Source organism: Puma concolor, chromosome B1 (assembly GCF_028749965.1).
Source record: "Puma concolor isolate L17-30 chromosome B1, mPumCon1.1.hap2, whole genome shotgun sequence".
In the NCBI taxonomy this organism is placed as follows: Eukaryota; Metazoa; Chordata; class Mammalia; order Carnivora; family Felidae; genus Puma; species Puma concolor.
In genome coordinates, this window is record NC_141670.1 from 168,693,490 (window position 1) to 168,715,127 (window position 21,638).

A 21,638-nucleotide genomic window follows, 5' to 3' on the forward strand; every position below is an offset into this window, starting at 1 on the left:
GTTATATTCTTCTAGATTTTCTATAAAGATAGTTGACCATTACAAATAATTACTGCATTGCAAATAGTGTCTACTTTGCAAACAAAGAATATTTTACTTTATTTCCAAAATTATGCTTTTTTTCATGCCATGTTGAATTGGGTAGGACTAGAGTACATTTTGAATAGTCTTGGATTGTTCCTGGTATCAGGGAGAGCAATTCATACTTCACTATTAGGTATGATTGCTGTAGGATTCTTTTTTAAGATGCTTGTTAGTTTCTCTTATTTGCTAGAATTCTTTTTTTCCTCAATGTTTTGAATAATTTCTGTGCAACCACTGAAACAATCATATTGATTGTGTTTTGCCCTTTATTCTACTTACTGTTTGTTCTATAAGTAGCTTTGTCTGATTTTTAAAACTTTGCAGTTCTGTAACAAATACCAGTTGGTTGTGATATGGTAACTACAAAATATCACTAGATTCAATTTGATAATATTTTGTGTTGGAATTTTGTATCTATGTTCATGAAAGACATTAGCCATTTATTTTACTTATTTAATGTCTCTTTTAGTTGCAGAACTGAGATCATGATAGCATCTACAAATGAGTTATGGTTTACCTCCCTTTTCATCTCTGAGTTTATCTAAAATGGATGATATTTTTTCCTTAAATATTCAGGAAAATTATTTGGGAAGTCATGCTGGTCTAGAGTTTGATTTGGGAAAAAAATTTAACAGTTCAATTACTGTATTTTATTTTTTAATGTTTATTTATCATTTTATTTTGAGAGAGAGAGCATGCAAGCACAAGTGGGGGAGGGGCAGACAGAGAGGGAGAAAGAGAGAGAGAATCCAAAGCAATCTCCACGCTATCAGCACATAGCCCAACTCAGAGCTTGATCCCACAGATCATGAACTGAGCCCATATCAAGAGTCAGACGCTAAACCAGCTCAACAGAGTGTGAGCCATCCAGGTGTGCCGGTTCAATGAATTTAGTAATCAGGTTTAGTAGGCTGAACCTCTTAAGGAATATAAATTTTCAAATTTACTAGTGTTAAGTTGTTTCATAATAACATTTGCGGTATTTTTTGTATTTAAGATCTGAGGTTTTTTTTCCCTTTTTTGTCATTTCTTTTTTTAAAACTTTTAAAAGTGTTTATTTATTTTGAGAGAGAGAGAGAGAGAGAGAGAATGAGAACGCACAAGTGAGAGCCAGTGTGTGAACAGGGGAGGGGCAGAGAAAGAGGGAGAGATAGAATCTCAAGCAGGCTCCATGCTGTCAGTGAAAAACCAATGCAGGGCTGTATCTCATGAACCACGAGATCATGACCTGAGCCGAAATCAAGAGTCAGACACTTAACTGACTGAGTCACCCAAGTGCCCCAAATATCCATGTATTTTTATTTTATATTTTGAAATACCAAAATTCACTCTTATTATCAAAGTGTTTTTTTTTTAAACAATTTTTTTTCAACGTTTATTTATTTTTGGGAGAGAGAGAGACAGAGCATGAACGGGGGAGGGGCAGAGAGAGAGGGAGACACAGAATCGGAAACAGGCTCCAGGCTCTGAGCCATCAGCCCAGAGCCCAACGCGGGGCTCGAACTCACGGACCGCAAGATCGTGACCTGGCTGAAGTCGGACGCTTAACCGACTGCGGCACCCAGGCGCCCCCAAAGTGTTTAAAAGCAATTAGTTTTTACCATGAAATTATCCCATTTGTTATTCTTTACTTTCTTCAGTACTGTGTCCCCATTTAGAAAAAATATTCCTTACAGTGTTTCTTTTGGTGTAAATTTCAGGGCAAAAAATTATTTCTGTTTTTACATGAAAAATATTTTTATGTTGCCTTCATTTGAATGATATTTTCAGTTAACATTTAAACCCAGGATAGTTGCTGTTTCCTTTCCAAATTTTATTAACCTCACTCCATTTTATTCTATATTCTATTATTTCTGTTGAAAATCACTTTTCAACAACAATGTTGCTGTTCTAGAAATAAACTATCTTTTATCTCTGCAGGGTTTTTTTTTTTTGTCTTTGGGTTTCTGCAGTTTTATGTAAGGTCCCCAGACTTTTTGTTTTGTTTTTGGTATTTGGGAGAGTTCATAGGGCTTCTTGAATCTATTTGTTGGAATCTTTGATTGCTTTTGGAAAATTCTTGGTGAATATTTCTTCAAATATTTTTTCTATGTCAATTTCTTTGAGACTCCATTGCACATATGTTTGACGTTTTCCCTAAGTCTTTTTTTTTAAATTAATGTTTATTTTATTTTTGAGAGAGAGTGGGGGAGATAGTGTGAATGGTGGAGGAGCAGAGAGAGAGGGAGAGAGAGAATCCCAAGAAGGCTCTGTGCTGTCAGTGCAGAGCTCACTGTGGTGCTTGACTCCATGAACCATGAGATCATGACCTGAACCAAAAATCAAGAGTCAGATGCTTAAGTGACTGAGCCACCTAGGTGCCCCTCATTCTCTTTTATTATTGGCCTCTTTTCTGGATCAATAATTCTTACTTGCAGTATTTGCAAATGATTTTTAAAGTATTTCAAGTATTTATCAAATTTGCCATCTTTTTATCTATTTTCTTATACATATTAGCTGTAATTATTTTAGTCTTTGATAATCACAGTATCTTGATCACTTGTGTAACTTTTTAAAAAATTTCTTTTTCATTTTATGTCTTGGTTTAAGTTGATTTGCTTGTTTCATTTATTGTATGTTAATTTTTTATTGAATGCCAGTAGAGTATATTAAAAATAATGGAGGGGCGCCTGGGTGGCTCAGTCGGTTGAGCGTCCGACTTCAGCTCAGGTCATGATCTCACAGTCTGTGAGTTCAAGCCCCGCGTCGGGCTCTGTGCTGACAGCTCAGAGCCTGGAGCCTGTTTCCGATTCTGTGTCTCCCTCTCTCTCTGCCCCTCCCCCGTTCATGCTCTGTCTCTCTCTGTCTCAAAAATAAATAAACGTTAAAAAAAAATTAAAAAAAAATAATGGAGACTTAGATGATGTTATTTCCTTCCAGAGAGGATTCTAATTTTGTTTTAGTAGTCAAGTTAAGGAGATTGCCTTTATTTGGCCCAAACTGGTGTATTTCTTTTTGTAAAACTTTGCTTTTCCTCAGGGCATAACCATTTGAAGTGTTTCCACTGACAGCCTGAGGTTTGTACTAGGAACCCCTCTCCTTGATGGCCCCACATATGCCAGAAATAGCTGAAATCTCTACATATTATTTTAGATTCTGATTTATATTTGGTTTCTCAGCATCACACTGTGCATATGCACAATTTAGGAATTAGTAAATACCTTGAGGAGAAATTGCAGGTAGAATGTTTGATTAAATTCTTCTCTGTTGGTTCCTTTTTTTCTTTTTTTAATATGAAATTTATTGTCACATTGGTTTCCATACAATATCCAGTGCTCATCCCAACAGATGCCCTCCTCAATGCCCATCACCCACTTTCCCCTCCCTCCCACCCACATCAACCCTCAGTTTATTCTCAGTTTTTAGGAGTCTCTTATGGTTTGCCTCCCTCCCTCTCTAACTTTTTTTTCCCCTTCCCCTCCCCCATGGTCTTCTGTTAAGTTTCTCAGGATCCACATAAGAGTGAAAACATATGGTATCTGTCTTTCTCTGTATGACTTATTTCACTTAGCATAACACTCTCCAGTTCCATCCATGTTGCTACAAAAGGCCATATGTTATTCTTTCTCATTGCCAAGTAGTATTCCATTGTGTATATAAGCCACATTTTCTTTATCCATTCATCAGTTGATGGACATTTAGGCTCTTTCCATAATTTGGCTATTGTTGAAAGTGCTGCTATAAACATTGGGGTACTAGTGCCCCTATGCATCAGCACTCCTGTATCCCTTGGGTTAATTCTTAGCAGTGCTATTGCGGGGTCATAGGGTAGATCTATTTTTAATTTTTTGAGGAACCTCCACACTGTTTTCCAGAGCAGCTGGACCAGTTGGCATTCCCACCAACAGTCCAAGAGTGTTCCCATTTCTCCACATCCTCTCCAGCATCTGTAGTCTCCTGATTTGTTCATTGTAGCCACTCTGACTGGCAGAGAAGTCATAGCTGTTTGGACAGACGTTAACTTCAATTTTGTTTCTCCAGCCCAATGCAGCAGATGCAAATTCTAAGCCATTTCTGTGCAGTAAAACAGCAAATGCACCAATGGGGAAAAGTGGCCAGCATAATGTAGAGCTTACATCACTGCATTTCCAATCCTTCAAGGAAATTGTTGCATCAAATCCTGATTTTGTTAGCTGCTGTGTGATTCTTTCAATAATTTTAAAATTTTTAAATAAATTTTATAGTTAGTTCATTGGGAAGATTAATTTGATACCAAATATTTATCACAAGAAGCAGAAAACTGTAGTTCCATTTTATTTATCATACTTCACTATTATTAGTTGATAGTCTGTTTTATTCCAATAAATAAATTCCCTGAAAGTAGAAATCACCATATCCCTAGTTGTTAAAGCAATGCCTGAAGCATAAGGTTCACTTAATATTTGCTGAATGTATATTTTCTGAATAGAAGCCAGTACATATAGTCTTTTTTATTCCATATGTAGGTATTTTGATAGCTCTATTTAATCAATTTACATTTTAAGTATATTATTTCAGATCAAGATATGGGATTTCAAATTCTATGTACATCTGTGACATCATCACTTTGCTTAATAGTGTAGATTAAACATGTCCCAAGAACCTTGATAATCGTACCATGCATAGTAGCACTTCATCTGTGTACCTCAGAGTATACATAATGAATAGCTGACTTGTTTAGGTGACCTTTGCAGGCATTCCTCTCTGTCCAGAATTTCATCGCTATCTTTACTCTTCATTGATGCTATGAAAATTTATACAGTCAACTTATTGAGGACTTCTAAGCTTAAGGCAAATTAACATTAAAAGGTTGTCTAATTCTAGTGAATTTTCAACTACTCTATGTTGAATCTTCTTTTTTTTTATTTCTTAACAACTATTAAGATAGGGTCTATGGCTTTCCAAGGAGTTTTAGTGATTCAAATAGTTTGACCTAATCTAAAAATTAATATCTGAACAGAATCAATGCCATCACTCTCCTAGGTCATGGGGTAGGCAAGTGCTACTAGAGAGGGACTTGGTGGGGTGAGGTGGTGAGGAGGTGTATCTGCTCTTTTATTCCATCTGCTTAAGTCTTTGAGGTTCTTAGTGATGGGAACATGCAGGAACTACCAAGGGGGATGGTCTTCCTGTTCATTTCATTGGATGCAGTTGAAACATTTGTCTTGTTAGTTTCTACTTCATTTCAGGCAAATCCTAATTAGCCCTTGATATCCTTTGAGAGGCATTTGTATAAATAACAACGTTTATGAGTAGGAGGGTAGGATTGTTTTCTGTTGTTTGTTCATAGGCGTTTTATACTGTTTACTTCCTTGACCTGGGAAACCTAGATGGTTCTACCTTTCACCAGCATTAGCCCTTCCATCAGTAGATATGAGATGTGTGCTGCTGGTGCACAACTTTCTTGGGTCAAAAACCTAGTGAGATCCTTCTAGCCCAGTCAACTTCTTTTGATGTGAATTATGCCCACAAGAAATTAAAATATCCTAGACACACAAAAGAATGGGTGTGAAGATACTCCACTGCTTTTCTCTCTAGAACCCATGGCTCCTCTGTTTCTTTTACCTTGATCAGGTGTAGGAGCAGGAGCAGGTTGCTAAGTCTGCTGCCTACAGAGATGTTTAACTACAGAACAAGAGGCCCATCTTATATTTTCCTAAGAAGACAATTTCAGTAAATAAATATACATATATATGCTTAATTAAATATATATAAATTAGGTTATATTAAAAAAATTTAATGTTTATTTATTTTTGAGAGAGAGAGACAGAGCATGGGGGAAGGGCAGAGAGAGACAGAGACAGAATCTGAAGCAGGCTCCAGGCTCTGAGCTGTCAGCACAGAACTCGACATGGGGCTCGAACCTGCCAATTGCGAGATCATGACCTGAGCTGAAGTCAGATGCTTAACCAACTGAGCCACCTTAATTTATAGGTGCCCCCATAAATTAAGTTATATTAAAATAGATAGTTAAATATATATTAAAATTGTCATATATGTGCATTGGATACTTAAGTTGGTTATTGGCTATTGAGTATTGAAATGTTGTTTGTTTGGCTAAGAGAATACAGTTTTACTTTAATTTGATTAATTTCTATTTAAGTAAGCATATGTACCATGCATAGTAGCATTTTACCTGTATTCATAATAAATGACTTGACTGTTGAAGTGCTCTTTGTAGGCACTTTTTTCTATCCAAAATTTGTGTTAGTATCTTTTCTGGATTTTTGTGTTAGTATTGTGGCTACAGTATTAGACTCACTTAAGTACTTATTTACCCATGTGTACCTTTTCATCCACACATAGCCAAATACCTATGTGCCCATATGTAACCTGCAGAGGGAAATGGTGAGTGCTAGTTGACATTTCCCTGTTAGCAAGTCCTGGAAAGAAGTATCTGGACCCAAACCCAAAAAAGTATCTGGGTTGAGAACCCCTGCTGTCTTTTCTATGGCAAGAAAAACATTAATTATGGTTCTTTCAGAGTCAGTGTGTTATAATGGTATCATATGAATCAATGGGTTTGTTTCTTTTTTTAATGGAAAAGACTGTTAAACTTATGTTCTAGGATTAGAGTTTTTAATTGACCAGAATTAATTTTTAATTAACCTTAATTAATTAATCAGAATTAATATAAAATAGTGACCCAGAAGCTACATGATCTGCTAAAGATATCTTTATTTGAATATGTCATCCAAGAAAGCATGGTTAAAAATGATTATGAAGAGAATATTTTTTAAATCCATTTTATTTTATGTCTGAAAAATAGGTATCTGGTTTTAGCTATCTGGAAGCTGAACATGGAAATTTCATTGACCTCACTGCTTTCTTTTTCTTTTTTTTAATTCTTTTTCCTTCTTCATACTATTCTCTGCACTTTCTTTAAGGTGCCCAAAATGTCCATTCTTTCCATATATTCACTCCCACCAAGAGTTTATATTCTGGTGAGATACTTAAAGCAAAGTACTTAGAATCACAATGCAGAGAGGGGCTTTGCAAAAATAATCCAGTGTTGTCTACCTGCCTTCCATCTATGAAAAATGTAATTTGCTATGGAAGTACATGTTTTTTCAGCATTGTTATGTTGTCACAAAAAAGGAGATCTCTCATTTCCATGTGTGTTGAAAAATTAAACATAGTCTATGGCCACTTTCTAACGATCACTTAATGAGCTTGGAATGACAATGTTCTTTTAGTTTTCTTTTTTAAATACCACCTCTGCAATTAAACAACCTTGGACTGAGAAAATCATAGTGCTAAGAAAAAATATTTACTCTTCCAAGAAGCCTATATTTTCAGTGATTTCACCCACAAGTATTGTTTATAGTATGAAGCAATAAAAGTGGTAATGAGTCACTATTAAGGAACAATGCAGATTTCTGTTGTTTTCCTCATTACTGTATATTTTGAAGGATATCATCTCTAGCTGTAGTTTCAAAATTAATCTGAAATATTTTAGTCCACCTTCAGGCTTATTCTTCCTCATGTTTTGGGCCTGAAGTTTAAAGAACCGAATGAAATACAAAGAACCCAAAGATATAAAATAGAAGACACAATAACTTTAAAAATACTCCTGGTATGCAAATATATATTTGTTAAGTTATTTATTGAATATCTTCATCAATAGCTATGTTCTACATGGGACTCACTAAATGTGATTCTTCATTCGTCCCATCCCAGATGGACTTGTTTTATGTTGCTCATGAAATATTTCTGTGTGGCTATGCCTTATAATTGGTTAAGGAAATATTGATATCAGGAAACCAGGATAGATCACTCAAATCTAAAATGTTCTACACTGTAAATGTGAAAACTACATCCTGTATATAGAAATGTCTTCAAGAATCTTATTTCTTGGCATAGACAATGTTCAGCCCTTACTATCATGCAGTAAAGAGATGTTTAGTGTTTGTTGATTTATCAGATGAGCTGAAAAATAATCTAATTAAATAAGTTTGAACGTTGCCCTTAATTGCTTTAACTGGCAATATATATACTTACATATGGAACAAATCAACCTATTTTTTATTAATTGGGTTTCATAAAATCCATTAGTGTAAATCTGACCAAAATTATCTTAATTTTGTATGATATTTATTGGCTTATTTCATAGTCAAAAATAAATGGCAAATCATCTCAGAAGTCATCAGGCTTTATAAAGCCTTCTATAAATCATGTGACCTTACGTTTATACAAAATATAATTATTGGCTAGCAGATTGAATAACACAGTCATGTATTGTACAGGTCTACAGACCTAAAGTTTTGCATACTAAATCTACTTTTAGCAAATCTCATTTATCTTTCTAGTAAGGAAATATATATGCCACCTACTAAAATCTTTATTTGAGGAAAACAAACTATGTAAATGTTATTATGTTTTTCTAAGTGTAGTTTAGTTTTAATCACAAACGGTAAAATTTAACATTGTTTCAAAATTCTCTAGGCACTGTTTTTGCCAAATGCCTCAAGTATTCCATTGAATCTTGCTGGTGTGGGAGACCCTCTAGCTTGGAAGTTTCCAATACAGGGGCCTTGGAGCAGGATAGAGACTCTGACAGGTGGACTCAGCTATGTGTTAGAGGTGGATGTGTGTCCTGAGAGGTTGAACATAGTGTCAGAATTGTAAGAATGATAAATATTAGGCCAGAAATGGGAAATCAGATAAAATTTAGCAAGGGGAGCCGAGTAAATATTACTAAACATGCCACTTTGGTATAGAAACTTTCAATCTACAAGGTGTTTTTTTTTTTTGTTTGTTTTCTTTTGTTTGCATCATCTCTCTATAAATCTCTGTGAGGTATCTAATAGGTTTTCTTCTTGAAATGGTTTTCTTCTTATCTACTTTGTGAACGCTTTACATTCACTCCTCAACAAGTATTGTTTAAATCAATAAATGAACCCTTTATATTTTATTTATTTTTTTTTTTTAAATTTTTTTTTTTTCAACGTTTATTTATTTTTGGGACAGAGAGAGACAGAGCATGAACGGGGGAGGGGCAGAGAGAGAGGGAGACACAGAATCGGAAACAGGCTCCAGGCTCTGAGCCATCAGCCCAGAGCCCGACGCGGGGCTCGAACTCCCGGACCGCGAGATCGTGACCTGACTGAAGTCGGACGCTTAACCGACTGCGCCACCCAGGCGCCCCTGAACCCTTTATATTTTATTTAGTAGGATAAGGAGAATGAAAGAAACTATGTGACAATGTTTTTCACGGCAAACAAAAAAGCACAATTAAATATGGTGGCATTGTAGGTGTTTATTTAATCATGTCATTTGACAACATTTAAAAGGCTGACCTGCACTACACATTTTGATAGAATAGAAAAACAATGATATACAGTATATGCCATTTAAGACCAACTGCAAAGACAGAAATGGTTATGTATGAAACACAATAGATGAACTCTATAGTGACATCTCTACAATATACTCTGTGAAAGTTAGATAAAAATACACCTAACTCTGGGGCACCTGGGTGGCTCAGTCGGTTGAGCGTCCGACTTCGGCTCAGGTCATGATCTCACAGTCTGTGAGTTCGAGCCCCGCATCGGGCTCTGTGCTGATGGCTCAGAGCCTGGAGCCTGCTTCCGATTCTGTGTCTCGCTCTCTCTCTGTCCCTTCCCTGCTCATGCTCTGTCTCTCTCTGTCTCAAAAATAAATAAAAACATAAAAAAAAATACACCTAACTCTGGAGCCAACTTAAACAACCTAAAGGAATGTTGTTAACATGGGAGAAAGAAGAAACAGCAAATATTTATGAAGCTCCCCATAAGAATCAGACCTGAACGTAGATGCTTGACAGACATTATCTCTTTAATCCTCAGAACCATGCTTCAAGTCCATTGTGTGCTAGAACATGCTTATATTCGCTCACAATAGCTACTTGATATTGTCCCAAGTCTGCTTTCAGCAACTTCCCATTGGTATCCTTAAATGAGTCTCTGTGGGAATAGTCATCCATGGATATCTGTAAGAACGATAAATCAAGGCTTCCTCCCCACCCACTACTGGAGCAAGGCTGTTGTTAAACATTTACCAGCACACCATTGATATGCATTAAGTAGAATTATTTTATATTTAGCTTCTAATACCCATTCCAATTCTAAAATCCTGTAATATTGCAGAAAGCAAATTATCTAGCAATTTTTATTGAATTAACTTTGTTAATTTTAATGAATGATTTAAATATTTATAACACTTTTAGGTTGTACATTAAAATATTTTAGTTAAAAGTGTTAATTTTTACATACATAATTGATTAGTAAACTGAAAAGGTGTTTGTGTTTTTGTAATGGGCTATGTTTCCTCATTTTCTAATGAAGGATATTTTGTTATTTAAATGGTAAATGTTATTATTTATGAAGATTTATTAAAGCTAAGATTTCTTTAACACAACTTCTGATCTAACCTTTGACCACTCCTTGTGTTGGTATTTTGCAGTGAGGCCTACAGTAATTGAAACTGATGTTTATGTAAACAGCATTGGACCAGTTGACCCCATAAATATGGTGAGTAATGAATATTAAATAATTGTTTGCCATAGAGTTCTTGAGTATATACCTTCACAATAAAATGGTTATGTGACTAATTCTGATAGCTAATTCTGAATGAGCTCAGGGCAACTTGTGAAATTACTGTATGCCAGGTTCAGGGACTAGAGCTAGAATATTCCCTATCTATGACTGTGTAGTCTGTTATTCCGAAGTGCTGTGTTTGGTAGGAGTGATGCCAAGGCATAAAATTATCTGTAGAAATCTGGAAAGAGAACCAGAAGGACTGAAGGGAAAACAGAGAAGAAAAGGACTTACTGGGAGAGTGGAGAGCACACACAGAGTCATGGAGAAATGAAACAACCTAACAGGATCAGGGGAACTTCCAGCAGTTTGATAACACTGGAACATAAGGTGATATGTGAGGAAGTGAGGCTGAAAGATGCTTAAGGTCTTTATTAAAGATAGTCTTCCAAGCCATAACAGAAGGCTGTGTGTTGCATGAATTATATCCACTTGGATCAGAGAAATGACTGGAAGCTTTTCATCAGGAGGGTATCATAGGTGGATGTATATTTTAATAGATCACCATTATAACAGTGTAGAAGATGGGTAAGACCAGTTAAGAGAGTTAGAGAGACCACTTGAGAGGTTGCTTTAATCTGGGCAACAGATCTTCTATTATGGGGCAATCTAAAATTCATATTCTGAGGGAGTAGGGCATAGGGCTTTAACATATAAATTTTAGGGTGACACAATTCAGCCCATAACACCACCTAAAGATAATTCTTAAGATTGCTGATTTACTCTCTTACTTCATTTATCCATTAGTACAACAGTCAAATCATGTCTTTATTATAGATCTTAACCACTTTTTTATCTGAATAACCGTCATGCCTAACAATTGCCTGTGTCTGCTGATTCCTACAGTATTACTGTGAGCCCCAGGTTTTCTCTCACTTAATATGATGTTCACGCACTTGTCATTAGCTTTCACAGCTGCCTGCATTGACTACTGTACTGACAGTATTTTGGCCACACCATAACTGACATCCTTGTCTCCTTGTTGCAAATGAATATGAATTGGCTGTGGAAAGAAGTTGAATGTGAGAATCCAAAATGAGGAGCTAACTCTCAGGAAAAAGAGCTAGAACAAATATTTGTCAGAAATTAGCTAAACCTCTGAGAGATGGGAAAAACAGTCTTAAAGAGAAGGAAAGAAGGAATAAATATCAGACCGTAAGGAACACATACATTGAAAGACCTGAAAAATGAAGTTGAGGTAGTAGATGAAACATCAAAGCTGGCAACAAAAAGAAGATAAACAGTGGCAAAGAAACCAAGGAAAAAGGAAGCTCTAATAAGTTTTTGAGTATTAGCTCTGCCCAAATCGAATTCCTAAACAAATAGTTGATTTTTGTAAAGATGAAGCATTCTATATACTTGTGTGTATCAACATTATGTAAATTTGATTACCAAAATGCTCATTTTCTCCTTAGGAGAATCTTACATAATGTTTAATTCTAATTAACCAATGCTTAAAGAAAACAACCCTACTGCAGTTTATGGAAGGCTACGTTTTCTGAACTGTGTGTGTTTTGTCTTGGGCTCTTGTTTTTAATTTGTTGAATTCATTTTAAAAATGTGGTCATTGGGGCGCCTGGGTGGCTCAGTCAGTTAAGCGTCCGACTTCGGTTCAGGTCATGATCTCACGGTCTGTGGGTTTGAGCCCCGCATCGGGCTCTGTGCTGACAGCTCAGAGCCTGGAGCCTGCTTCAGATTCTGTGTCTCCCTCTCTCTTTGACCCTCCCCCATTCATGCTCTGTCTCTCTCTGTCTCAAAAATAAATAAACATTAAAAAAAATTAAAAAAACAAATATTTAAAAATGTGGTCATTAAAATAAAGAGAAATAGGATTTAAGGCTTTGTTAGTATTCCAGAGATGTTTTGACAAGAATGGCTACTGAGAGGCTTCTATAGTGTTTTTGTGTATAAAAGTTTCATAGGATTAAAGATTTAGTTTTCCCAGTAGGGCAAACTACACACTTGTAACCCTGGCCAGTGATAGTTTTTTAAAAAGCTAATTAAATGAAGTTGCTATTTAAACTGGTGATACTAAAAGCACATACAAGGGGAAAAAAAAAAAACACATGGAATAATTGATAATGTTTATTAAAGGGAAACATTGTCATACTGGGGATTAATAAGAAGCAGTTTACCTGGAAGTCTGTTTTAACTAAACAATGCAGGAAAATTAGAATTCAGTTTTCATAAAATGAACAAAATTGCTTTGAATGTGAGTGTCATTGAGCAAGCAGACTTGAGTGTAATTAAGCAAGTAGGAGGAGAGGGTGTTCTTTTTTTTCCCCTGTTAACTACTCACAAATTTAAGTTACTGGTAAGGAACAAAATTAATGTAATAGTTTAATGGTTTTATTTGTTTTAATTAGCCAAAATTTGGTTTCATGTACAACGGTTATTTCTTTTTCAGCTTGGCTATATAAAATGGTTTCTCTGTAAATTACTGAGAAGACCTAAAACATTATTCTACAGTAAGATATATTTTTCCTTTTTTTTTTTCATGGTTAGATTAATGGTTTCAATTTTGGTTTCACTATCAAAACTTAGGATATTCAGTAATTGACCACTGAAGAAATTAGTCAATAAATAGATTATTTCTATAGTTTACATTTAAATTCAAAATGAGTAACAGAGGCATTAATGAAGACTGAACAAAAATAAAGTAACTTGGATAAAGGCTGTTCAACTACTTGTGCTCTAATTAAAACTCTGAGTAATTTATGAGCACAACAGTGTATAAAATTGTTGAATCACTATACTGTACACTTGAAACTAATATAACACCATATATTAACTATACTGGAGTTAAAATTTTAACAAAAAAACCTTAATAATAATAAAAAACAATCTTAAAAAGAAAGAGAACAAAAATATACAATTGGAATTAAAGGAAAAATAATGTTAAAAGAGGTTATTAGCCGGGAATTAAAATGTGTTTTAATCTCTTCATTTTGGGGGCTTTGGGAAAATTATGAGTTGTTACTCTTCTGAATAAATATCTCAGGATAATGTAACAATACCAGCTTACCCTCTGACAGCTAAGACAGCATTCAACGCGTGTAGTAATTCTCTGACTCAAATGGAAATCACTAAGAGTTCTAGGCAATCCAGGATGACGTTATGGGTATCTAACAGAAGGGTAAGCACAAAGGGAATAAGTACAGAAACAGTCATAGGTGAAAATTCCAGGTATAGTTTGGAGGGAAAGACCAAGCAGGCACTGCACCAGGCGGTGGAGATGGGCTGGGGAATTGCGCAGGCAGGCACCATGATCTCCCTGGAAAACAAGCTCACCTTTTTCACTGAGGACCACTCCCACATCTTCACCTTTGGCGGATACAACCTCCAACCCCTGTGGCGACTCTATCTTTGGTCTGGCCCCCATGGCGAGCGACACGGACCAGAAGCCCTCCGCTGCCATCCTGTGTGGCAATGGGCCTGGCTACAAGGTGGTAGGCGTGAGTAAGAGAATGTTTCCATAGTGGATTATACTCACAACAAACACCAGGCTCAATCTGCTGTGCCCCTGTGCCCTTAGACCCATGGCAGGGAAGATGTAGCGGTCTTTGCCAAGGGCCCCACCAGCTGCATGGCAATCATAAGCAGAACTACTTTCCCCACACAATGTTACCTGCGTCGGTAACAACCACGACCACTGTGCTTTGGACAGCTGGAGAAGCAGATCCTCTCCAAGCCTCCTGCTCCTTCTGCTGGCCCTGCTCCCCTGGGCATTTTATTTTGAAGGCCCAGGGCCTGGGCCCCCACCAGCCTGTGACAGATGGCCGGTCTTCCTCTCTCAGTGCTGCCCACTGCCTGGGAGACCACACCTCAAGAACCGGGTAGGCGGGAGGCTTCACAGCCTCTACAGCTGCCAGGAAGAGGACCCAGGAAACCAAAGACTGCTGCCTGCCTCACTCTCCTCTGGAATTTTTCACTGGGGCCAGACCAGTTCCCGGCCTCCAGCCTTTGCTCCCCTCCCTCCCTGCTGCCCCTTTGACCAACAGAGTAGGTTTCTCTTGGGTAGTCAGAGAATACAGACTGCAGAAATTCTCAAAGCATCTTATTTTCCTAGCAAACATATTTCTCCAGGCCTGGAAGCCCTGGAGATTCCATGGAACATTTCGGATCTGACCTTTCCACTCCCCTCACCTCTAGAACCACCAGGTCTCACCATGCTCATGTCCCAACCTGCAGGGGAGAGAAAATCCTTCTCTGCAGGATGGGCAGTTTGCTCCCTCACTTTCCAAGGCCCAGGAATGAGTGAACTCCTGGGACTGGCCATCCAACCCCAGAGTGGCAGGGCTGGGAAGAGCAGCCTGGAGAAGCAGGCACTGCCCAGCTCTTAACATCCATGCCCACTCCTCTCTGAAGCGACACTCGTGTTTGGAATGGCAGTAACTTATTTTCTCTTTTTGGTGTTGGTTAAAAGGGAATACAAACCATTTAAATAAAACTTTCCAAATATTTGAGGCAAAAAAAAAAAAAAAAAAAAGGAAAGAAAATTACAGGTATAATTTGGATGTGACTTTACTTATAGACACTGGTGCATCCTTATATAGTTCAATATTAAGAGATAACCGAGATTAGTATTTTGATACCCTGGGCCAGAGAAACAGACTCAACATGGATGGACCTAGAGGGTAGGGCCTTAAGGCTAAGAAAAATAAGTCAGTCAGAGAAAGAGAAATATCACATGATTTCACTTGCATGTGGAATTCGAGAACAAAACAAATGAGCAAAGGAAAAAAAGAAGAGGAAGACGAAGCAAGAAACAGACTCTTAACTACAGAGAACAAACTGAACAGAATTTAAATAAAAACTTAAAAAAATATATAGGTAAAGAATGAGGTCCTAGTTCATGTGTGAAAAACTTACTTTATATCATTCTAACTGCCAGAGTAGTACATCACACAGTCTTAGGATATGGAGCTGAAGCTCAATAGATTCTTCCTGCATTAAATGGCGATTGGTCTTGGTAATGGAGTAAGGGCACCCGTCCTGAGGAGTGCGAGTTAGAAAGTAGCTAGAGCGCCAGCCAGACTGGATTGCAACATAACTACCTGCTGGAGATGACTACAAGGGGGTGAGCAGGACACAAACAGAGTTGAGTGAACTTAGCAAGAATCAGGATGCTTTCTTTCTGATCAGTATAGACATACTTAAAAATAATGCTCCCTTACAGATTCCTTTTACCAGAAAAGGAAAATCCAAATGTTCCCCATAAAAGAAAAAAAAAATACTCTTAAACAAAAGTATATGTGGAATCACAAAAGTAATAAACATGATTCATTATGGACCAGAAATAAGGGATTTTCCCAGCAATCAAATTTTGTTCTACTCATTTAAGTGGAACAGCCAAGTATCAAATGTGTGTATCGAGGGGGAGAGGGGGTTGAGGAGTTAGGGATTACAGTTAATAATCTGTGTGAAAATGGTGAGAGCTAACTTTTAAGTCTTTCATTACTTTATCTTATCAGACTCATTTTTGATAATAAACTCCCCATGCACATAACTTGTGTCTAAACATTCTAAATATATTGAGAAAGCTGGTGCTCAGATAGAGCTTTTTCTTGAAGAATTTCTTCCACTGCAAGGAATATATTTCTTCAGTATGTTTCATGCAATTGGTGCTAATATTCAACTGATTTCTCTCCTTCTCTCTCTCATTCCCTCTTTTTTGTCCCTGTTGCTTCTGGATTCCAGGAGATAATGCTTTAGGCATAGCTTCAACATATCAAAGAAACCCTGTTTATTCCTTTTGCTATATTAACAGGAATTAGTCACTCCTTGCCAAGTACATTAAGTTGAGGAATTATGAAACTGAAACAACAAAAGCATAGAAACAAGATATATATATTTGTATTTGGATAATTGACCTGGATATGCTAATGGAGAGGAAGATAAAGGGTTTTTGTTTTTTTGGCCATGACAAACTAACGTACTTGAAGAAATGTATTTATATTTAACAATTTTAAGTTTATTTGTTTGGTTTGTACGATATTTTAAGGCTTGTTTCCATGGTTTTAATTTTTTAACTTCTGCATATTATATTAATTTTTTGGCATTTGTTACCCTAAAATCTATTTATTTTCATAAGCTTTGTCTTAAAAACATTATAAATTTAGGAACTTTTTGATTCAACACTAGTAAAGATAAAATTATAAATGAACGAATGTTATTCTCATCTTTATGCTTCTTTGATCCAGTGTGCTCATTTGCCCCATAAGTAAGAAGTTAAAGCTCTAAGATTAAGAAATTAAATTAATAGCTGAATATGTAAAAGTTATTAAAATAATATTATTATTATTATTTGATGTAAACAAATACATTTTAATTTTTATTTTGTGGTTTTGTTTATCGTGCATTTATTTCCTGCCTGTATTATGACAGTTGGTGCATTGGCTACTAAGTTATAAAAGATAAGACCATCTTCCTTCAGAGAAGCATAAATCCTAATGGAGAAGATGGCTAAAAAATGCAAATCAGATCAATACAGAAGGGGGAGTACTCAAAAGAATACTGTGTATGAACCCATATGTATTTAAGTTACAAATGGTGACCTTATACTATTTATGTATGTATGTGTGTATGTATTTGTTTATTGTTATTTATTTATTTTTGAGAGAGAGAGAGAAAGAGAGAGAGAGAGCAGGGGAGGAGCACAGAGCAAGGGGGCTTTATGTACATAGTATTACCAAATGCTACAATATTATATATATTGTTTTGTAACTTTGTATATTTGCACTTATTATATCATGACTGTTATTCCATTAATTATTTTTTTTAATACCATTAAATTTCGCATAATATTTGGGAATGTATTTGTGCCATAATATATTAATAATCCATTATTTAACATTTGGAATGTTCCCACTTTATTGTGATTAAGGCGGTGCATATTTTGAATTCTTTTCTAATGATATGCCTCATGGTAGAGACTCTGGGCTAGTTACAATTTGAGTCCTTTATGAATTAGTAAATATAGAATGTTGTAGAATGTGCCTGTACTTCTTGGTAGTTCTGGCCTCAAGCTAGGCTTTAAGAGGGAAAGTTCTGGCAGAATGAGGGTCTAGATAGTATGTTTCAACTTGTGACTTTCACACATGTGATTAAAAGCTGGTTTTGGCCTTGCTTTCTTCTTCCCAGCTGCTCTAAGGCACTTTTTCATTTGTTATGGTAGATTCAAACATACCTCTGGATTCCTCCTTTTTTCACCCCTTTGTTTAAAACTGAATTATTTGGGTTATTTGGTACCTACCAAGGGCTTTCAATACTGAACCCAAAGTTAACAGGCAACCACTTGAAAAAAATTGTTTTGTATCTCAATATAAAATGTATTTATAGGAGGAGAGTGATATGTGTTAATGCTTTGCTAATAATATAAAAACATAACCAAACAATAAATGTCTAGGAAAAGGCGGTTTTGTACATGTAGTGGTACTTTAGCATGGCCTACGTTAACTTCAAGGGGTTACTATTTCCTCATTTTAGAAGATTATTTTCTAAAATTGTGTAGAGGTACATATTTTAGTTGAATGTTAAAAACCATACTTCTCTTAAATACACACACACACAAGTTCTGCTATGCTGTTTAATAAAGGGAGCTTGTATTTAGAAAGATGGCAGTCTACATGGTTCAGTTTGAGAGAAAACTACACAAATCTTCCCATTTGTAGATATCAACTCCAAAGTGTGTCCAAATGTCCTCAGCTCCTGCAATTAAAGATCTATTATTCTGTATAGCAAGGGTGTCTCTCTTTCTCTATTTTCTTCTACTTTTTTCTTCCCTATGCAAAAGCCTAGTCAATATAGTATAGAAATGCATTGAGGAAGGGCTAGAATCTTGTCAATATTTTCCAACCCTGTATTACTGAAACTGTATATAAATACATTTTTTAAAGAAAAATCCAAATTCTCAGCCATTGTTCCAAGAGACTTCGGTTAAGTAATTCATGACAGGGATCTGGAATCAGAAATTTGAAGTGTTCTTCAAAGACTTCTAGTCAACCAGGTTTGGCAGCCACAGCCTGAAGCCATATCCAACAATCAGAGATTAAATGGGATTAAATGAAAGTAACAAAAACACCTACAGAAGTATTTTTATGGGAGGAAGGGTCATTGAAAGACGACATGTCCATTTCAGTCTTTATCCTAGCTTATGTTTAAAAATTTTAAAGTTAATTTCTAACATTTTATAACATTCTCATGATCAACAATGTTCTCATGATCCCTGGACTTTAGAGCTCAGAAAGATCATAATAATGATCTTGCCTTGTGCCCTCATTTTTCCGGTGAGACAGAATAAGTGACTTGGTCAGCATTATATTCTAGAAAGTCACAGCTTTGGGACTATAGTATGATTTCCTGATTCCATCCAGCCAGTGTTCTTTACAACGACTTCTCACTGCAATATACCCTTTCAGTATCAGTATCCATTCTGTTATCTAACATGTATTTAAAATTGTGCATATAATTCAAAGAAATGCCTTATCTCTTATTCAATGTGTTATTTGTTCATTTTTTAGTAGAAAGGATTTTAATAAAATACTAAAGCTTTAGGTCTTAAATTGGCAGTGAATATGAACGAACATCAATTGCTCTACAATTTAATTAAAATGTGAAAGGAGAAAAACTTGTATAAATGTCTTGACATTTGATGTTTTGCTAAAATGGAAATTATGGCAAATTTCTATAATGGGAATTCTGCAAATTATGTGCTAAGCCTTGGATTTTCTAATAACACTCAGCTTTGTGATATGCACAATTATACCCAAACTATTGAGGTAAACACTGGAAGTCAGTGCTTCTAAAACAGTACACACAATGCCATTCTAGCAGCATACGACAGTGTCAGAAAATTCATTTTCTGCATTAAGAATATGGACAATGGAAATAATCTATAAAGTGGTAATTAATATAAATAATTTAAGACATGAGACATGTAGATTCTTTCTAAATACAGTATTCCATCTTGCTTAGATAGGAAGAATAATTCTTACAGCAAGAAATGCTTTTTTTCAGCTTTATTGAGGTGTAATTGACAAAAATGTATATATTTAAGGTGCACCACTTGGTGTTTTGATATATATATAGTTTGTGAAGTGATCAGCATAATCAAGCTAATTAACATAATCCATCACCTCAGAGTTACTTTTTTTCTTTTTCTTTTTTTCCTTTTCCTTTTCCTTTTTTCTTTTTCTTTTCCTTTTCCTTTTCCTTTTCCTTCTCCTTCTCCTTCTCCTTCTCCTTCTCCTTCTTCTTTTTCTTTTTCTTTTTCCTTTACTCTTTCCTTTTCTCTATGTGTGTGTGTGTGTGTGTGTGTGTGTGTGTGTGTGTGTGTACGTGTTGAGAGCATTTAAGATCTATCCTTTTGGGGCACCAGGGTGGCTCAGTCCATTAAGTGTCTAATTCTTGGTTTCAGCTGAGGTCATGATCTCACAGTTTCATGAGTTCAACCCCTATGTGGGGCTCCTACACTGGCAGCAGAGGGCCTGCTTGCAATCCTCAGTCTCTCTGCCACTGCCCCACTTGCACTGTCTCTGTCTCTCTCAGAATAAATAAATAAACTTAAAAAAAGAGAGAGATCTATCCTCTTGGGTTGTCTGGGTGGCTCAGTCAGTTAAGTGTTCATCTCTTGATTTGGGCTTAGGTCATGATCTCAGAGTTCCTGAGATTGAGCCCCACGTCAGGCTCTGCATTGATCGCCTGTAGCCTGCTTGGGATTCTCTCTCCCCTTCTATCTCTGCCCCTTCCCATCTTGTGCTCACTCTCTCACTCTCTCAAAATAAATGAATAAACTTAAAACAAAATCTATCTTCTTAACAAATTTCAAGTATACTATTGTTAACGAATATATTTTTAATACAGTGTAGTTACAGATGCAGGAATACTTGTCACACTCAGACCACAGACAAAAAATCTAGCCATCTAGCATTGAACCAATCAATGGCATTTTGCACATGTAGATGGAAAACAGATGGTTCATTGGTGATAGGGCTTCTCTAGGAAGCAGAGCCCTCATTTGAATACCAATCCTCTGTTGCAGGGAATTCCTTACCATGCTTTTAAATGTTTATTTTTGAGAGAGAAAGAGAGAGAGGGTGAGAGAAAGTGTGTGTGTGTGTGTGGGGGGGGGGGGTGAGGGGCAGAGAGAGAGTGAGACACAGGATTCAAAGCAGGCCAAGCACTGACCGCAAAGAACAGAGAGCCTGATGCAGGGCTCAAACTCATGAGCTGTGAGATCATGACCTGAGCCAAAATTGGACACTTAACCTACTGAGCCATCCAGGTGCCCCTACCATGCTTTTAAGAGTGTCCATGATGATTATTTCTTTCCAGATGTCATGATATGTATTTATAGGTTTCCCATTTCGAATGTAACCTTCTCTCACATGTTGACCTATATTTGTATGACTTTAGATCATAGACCTGTAACTATGAACTTAGCCATGAATTTATGAGATTTTGGCCTAATTCTTGAAGATTAATTCAAATGCATTGTAGACACCAGGGAGGAGATATATATATATATATATATATATATATATATATATATATATATATTTCATTTATTCCATAAACAACTATTTATTGTCTTTTATATGCCAGATGCTATTTTTCAGCTTTGAGTTTACAGGTCTGATTCTGCTTTTTATTTTTTGTTGATTCATTTGTTTTGTTTTTTAGAGTCCACATCTAAGTGAAATCATATGGTATTTTGTCTTTCTCTGTCTGGCTTATTTCACTTAGTATACCTTTTAGTCCCACCCATATTGTCACAAATAGCAAGATTTCATCCTTTATATAAGGCTAGGTAGCATTCCATAGTGTGTGTGTGTGTGTGTGTGTGTGTGTGTGTGTGTGTGTGTGTATACATATATATACATATGACATCTTTATTCATTCATCATTCAATGACACAAGCTGCTTGTATATCTTGGCTATTGTAAATAATGCTGCAAT

At 36.2% G+C, this 21,638-nt stretch overlaps 1 protein-coding gene across 1 annotated transcript in view; it reads left to right on the top strand.

The window, feature by feature from the left end:
- GABRG1 (gamma-aminobutyric acid type A receptor subunit gamma1) overlaps window positions 1-21,638 on the top strand; it is a 71,270-nt gene that overhangs the window by 14,746 nt on the left and 34,886 nt on the right. Inside the window, exon 3 of the mRNA XM_025921567.2 lies at window positions 10,546-10,613. Within this exon, the coding sequence (XP_025777352.1) occupies window positions 10,546-10,613 (68 nt within the window). The remainder of the gene's footprint in view (window positions 1-10,545; window positions 10,614-21,638) is intronic.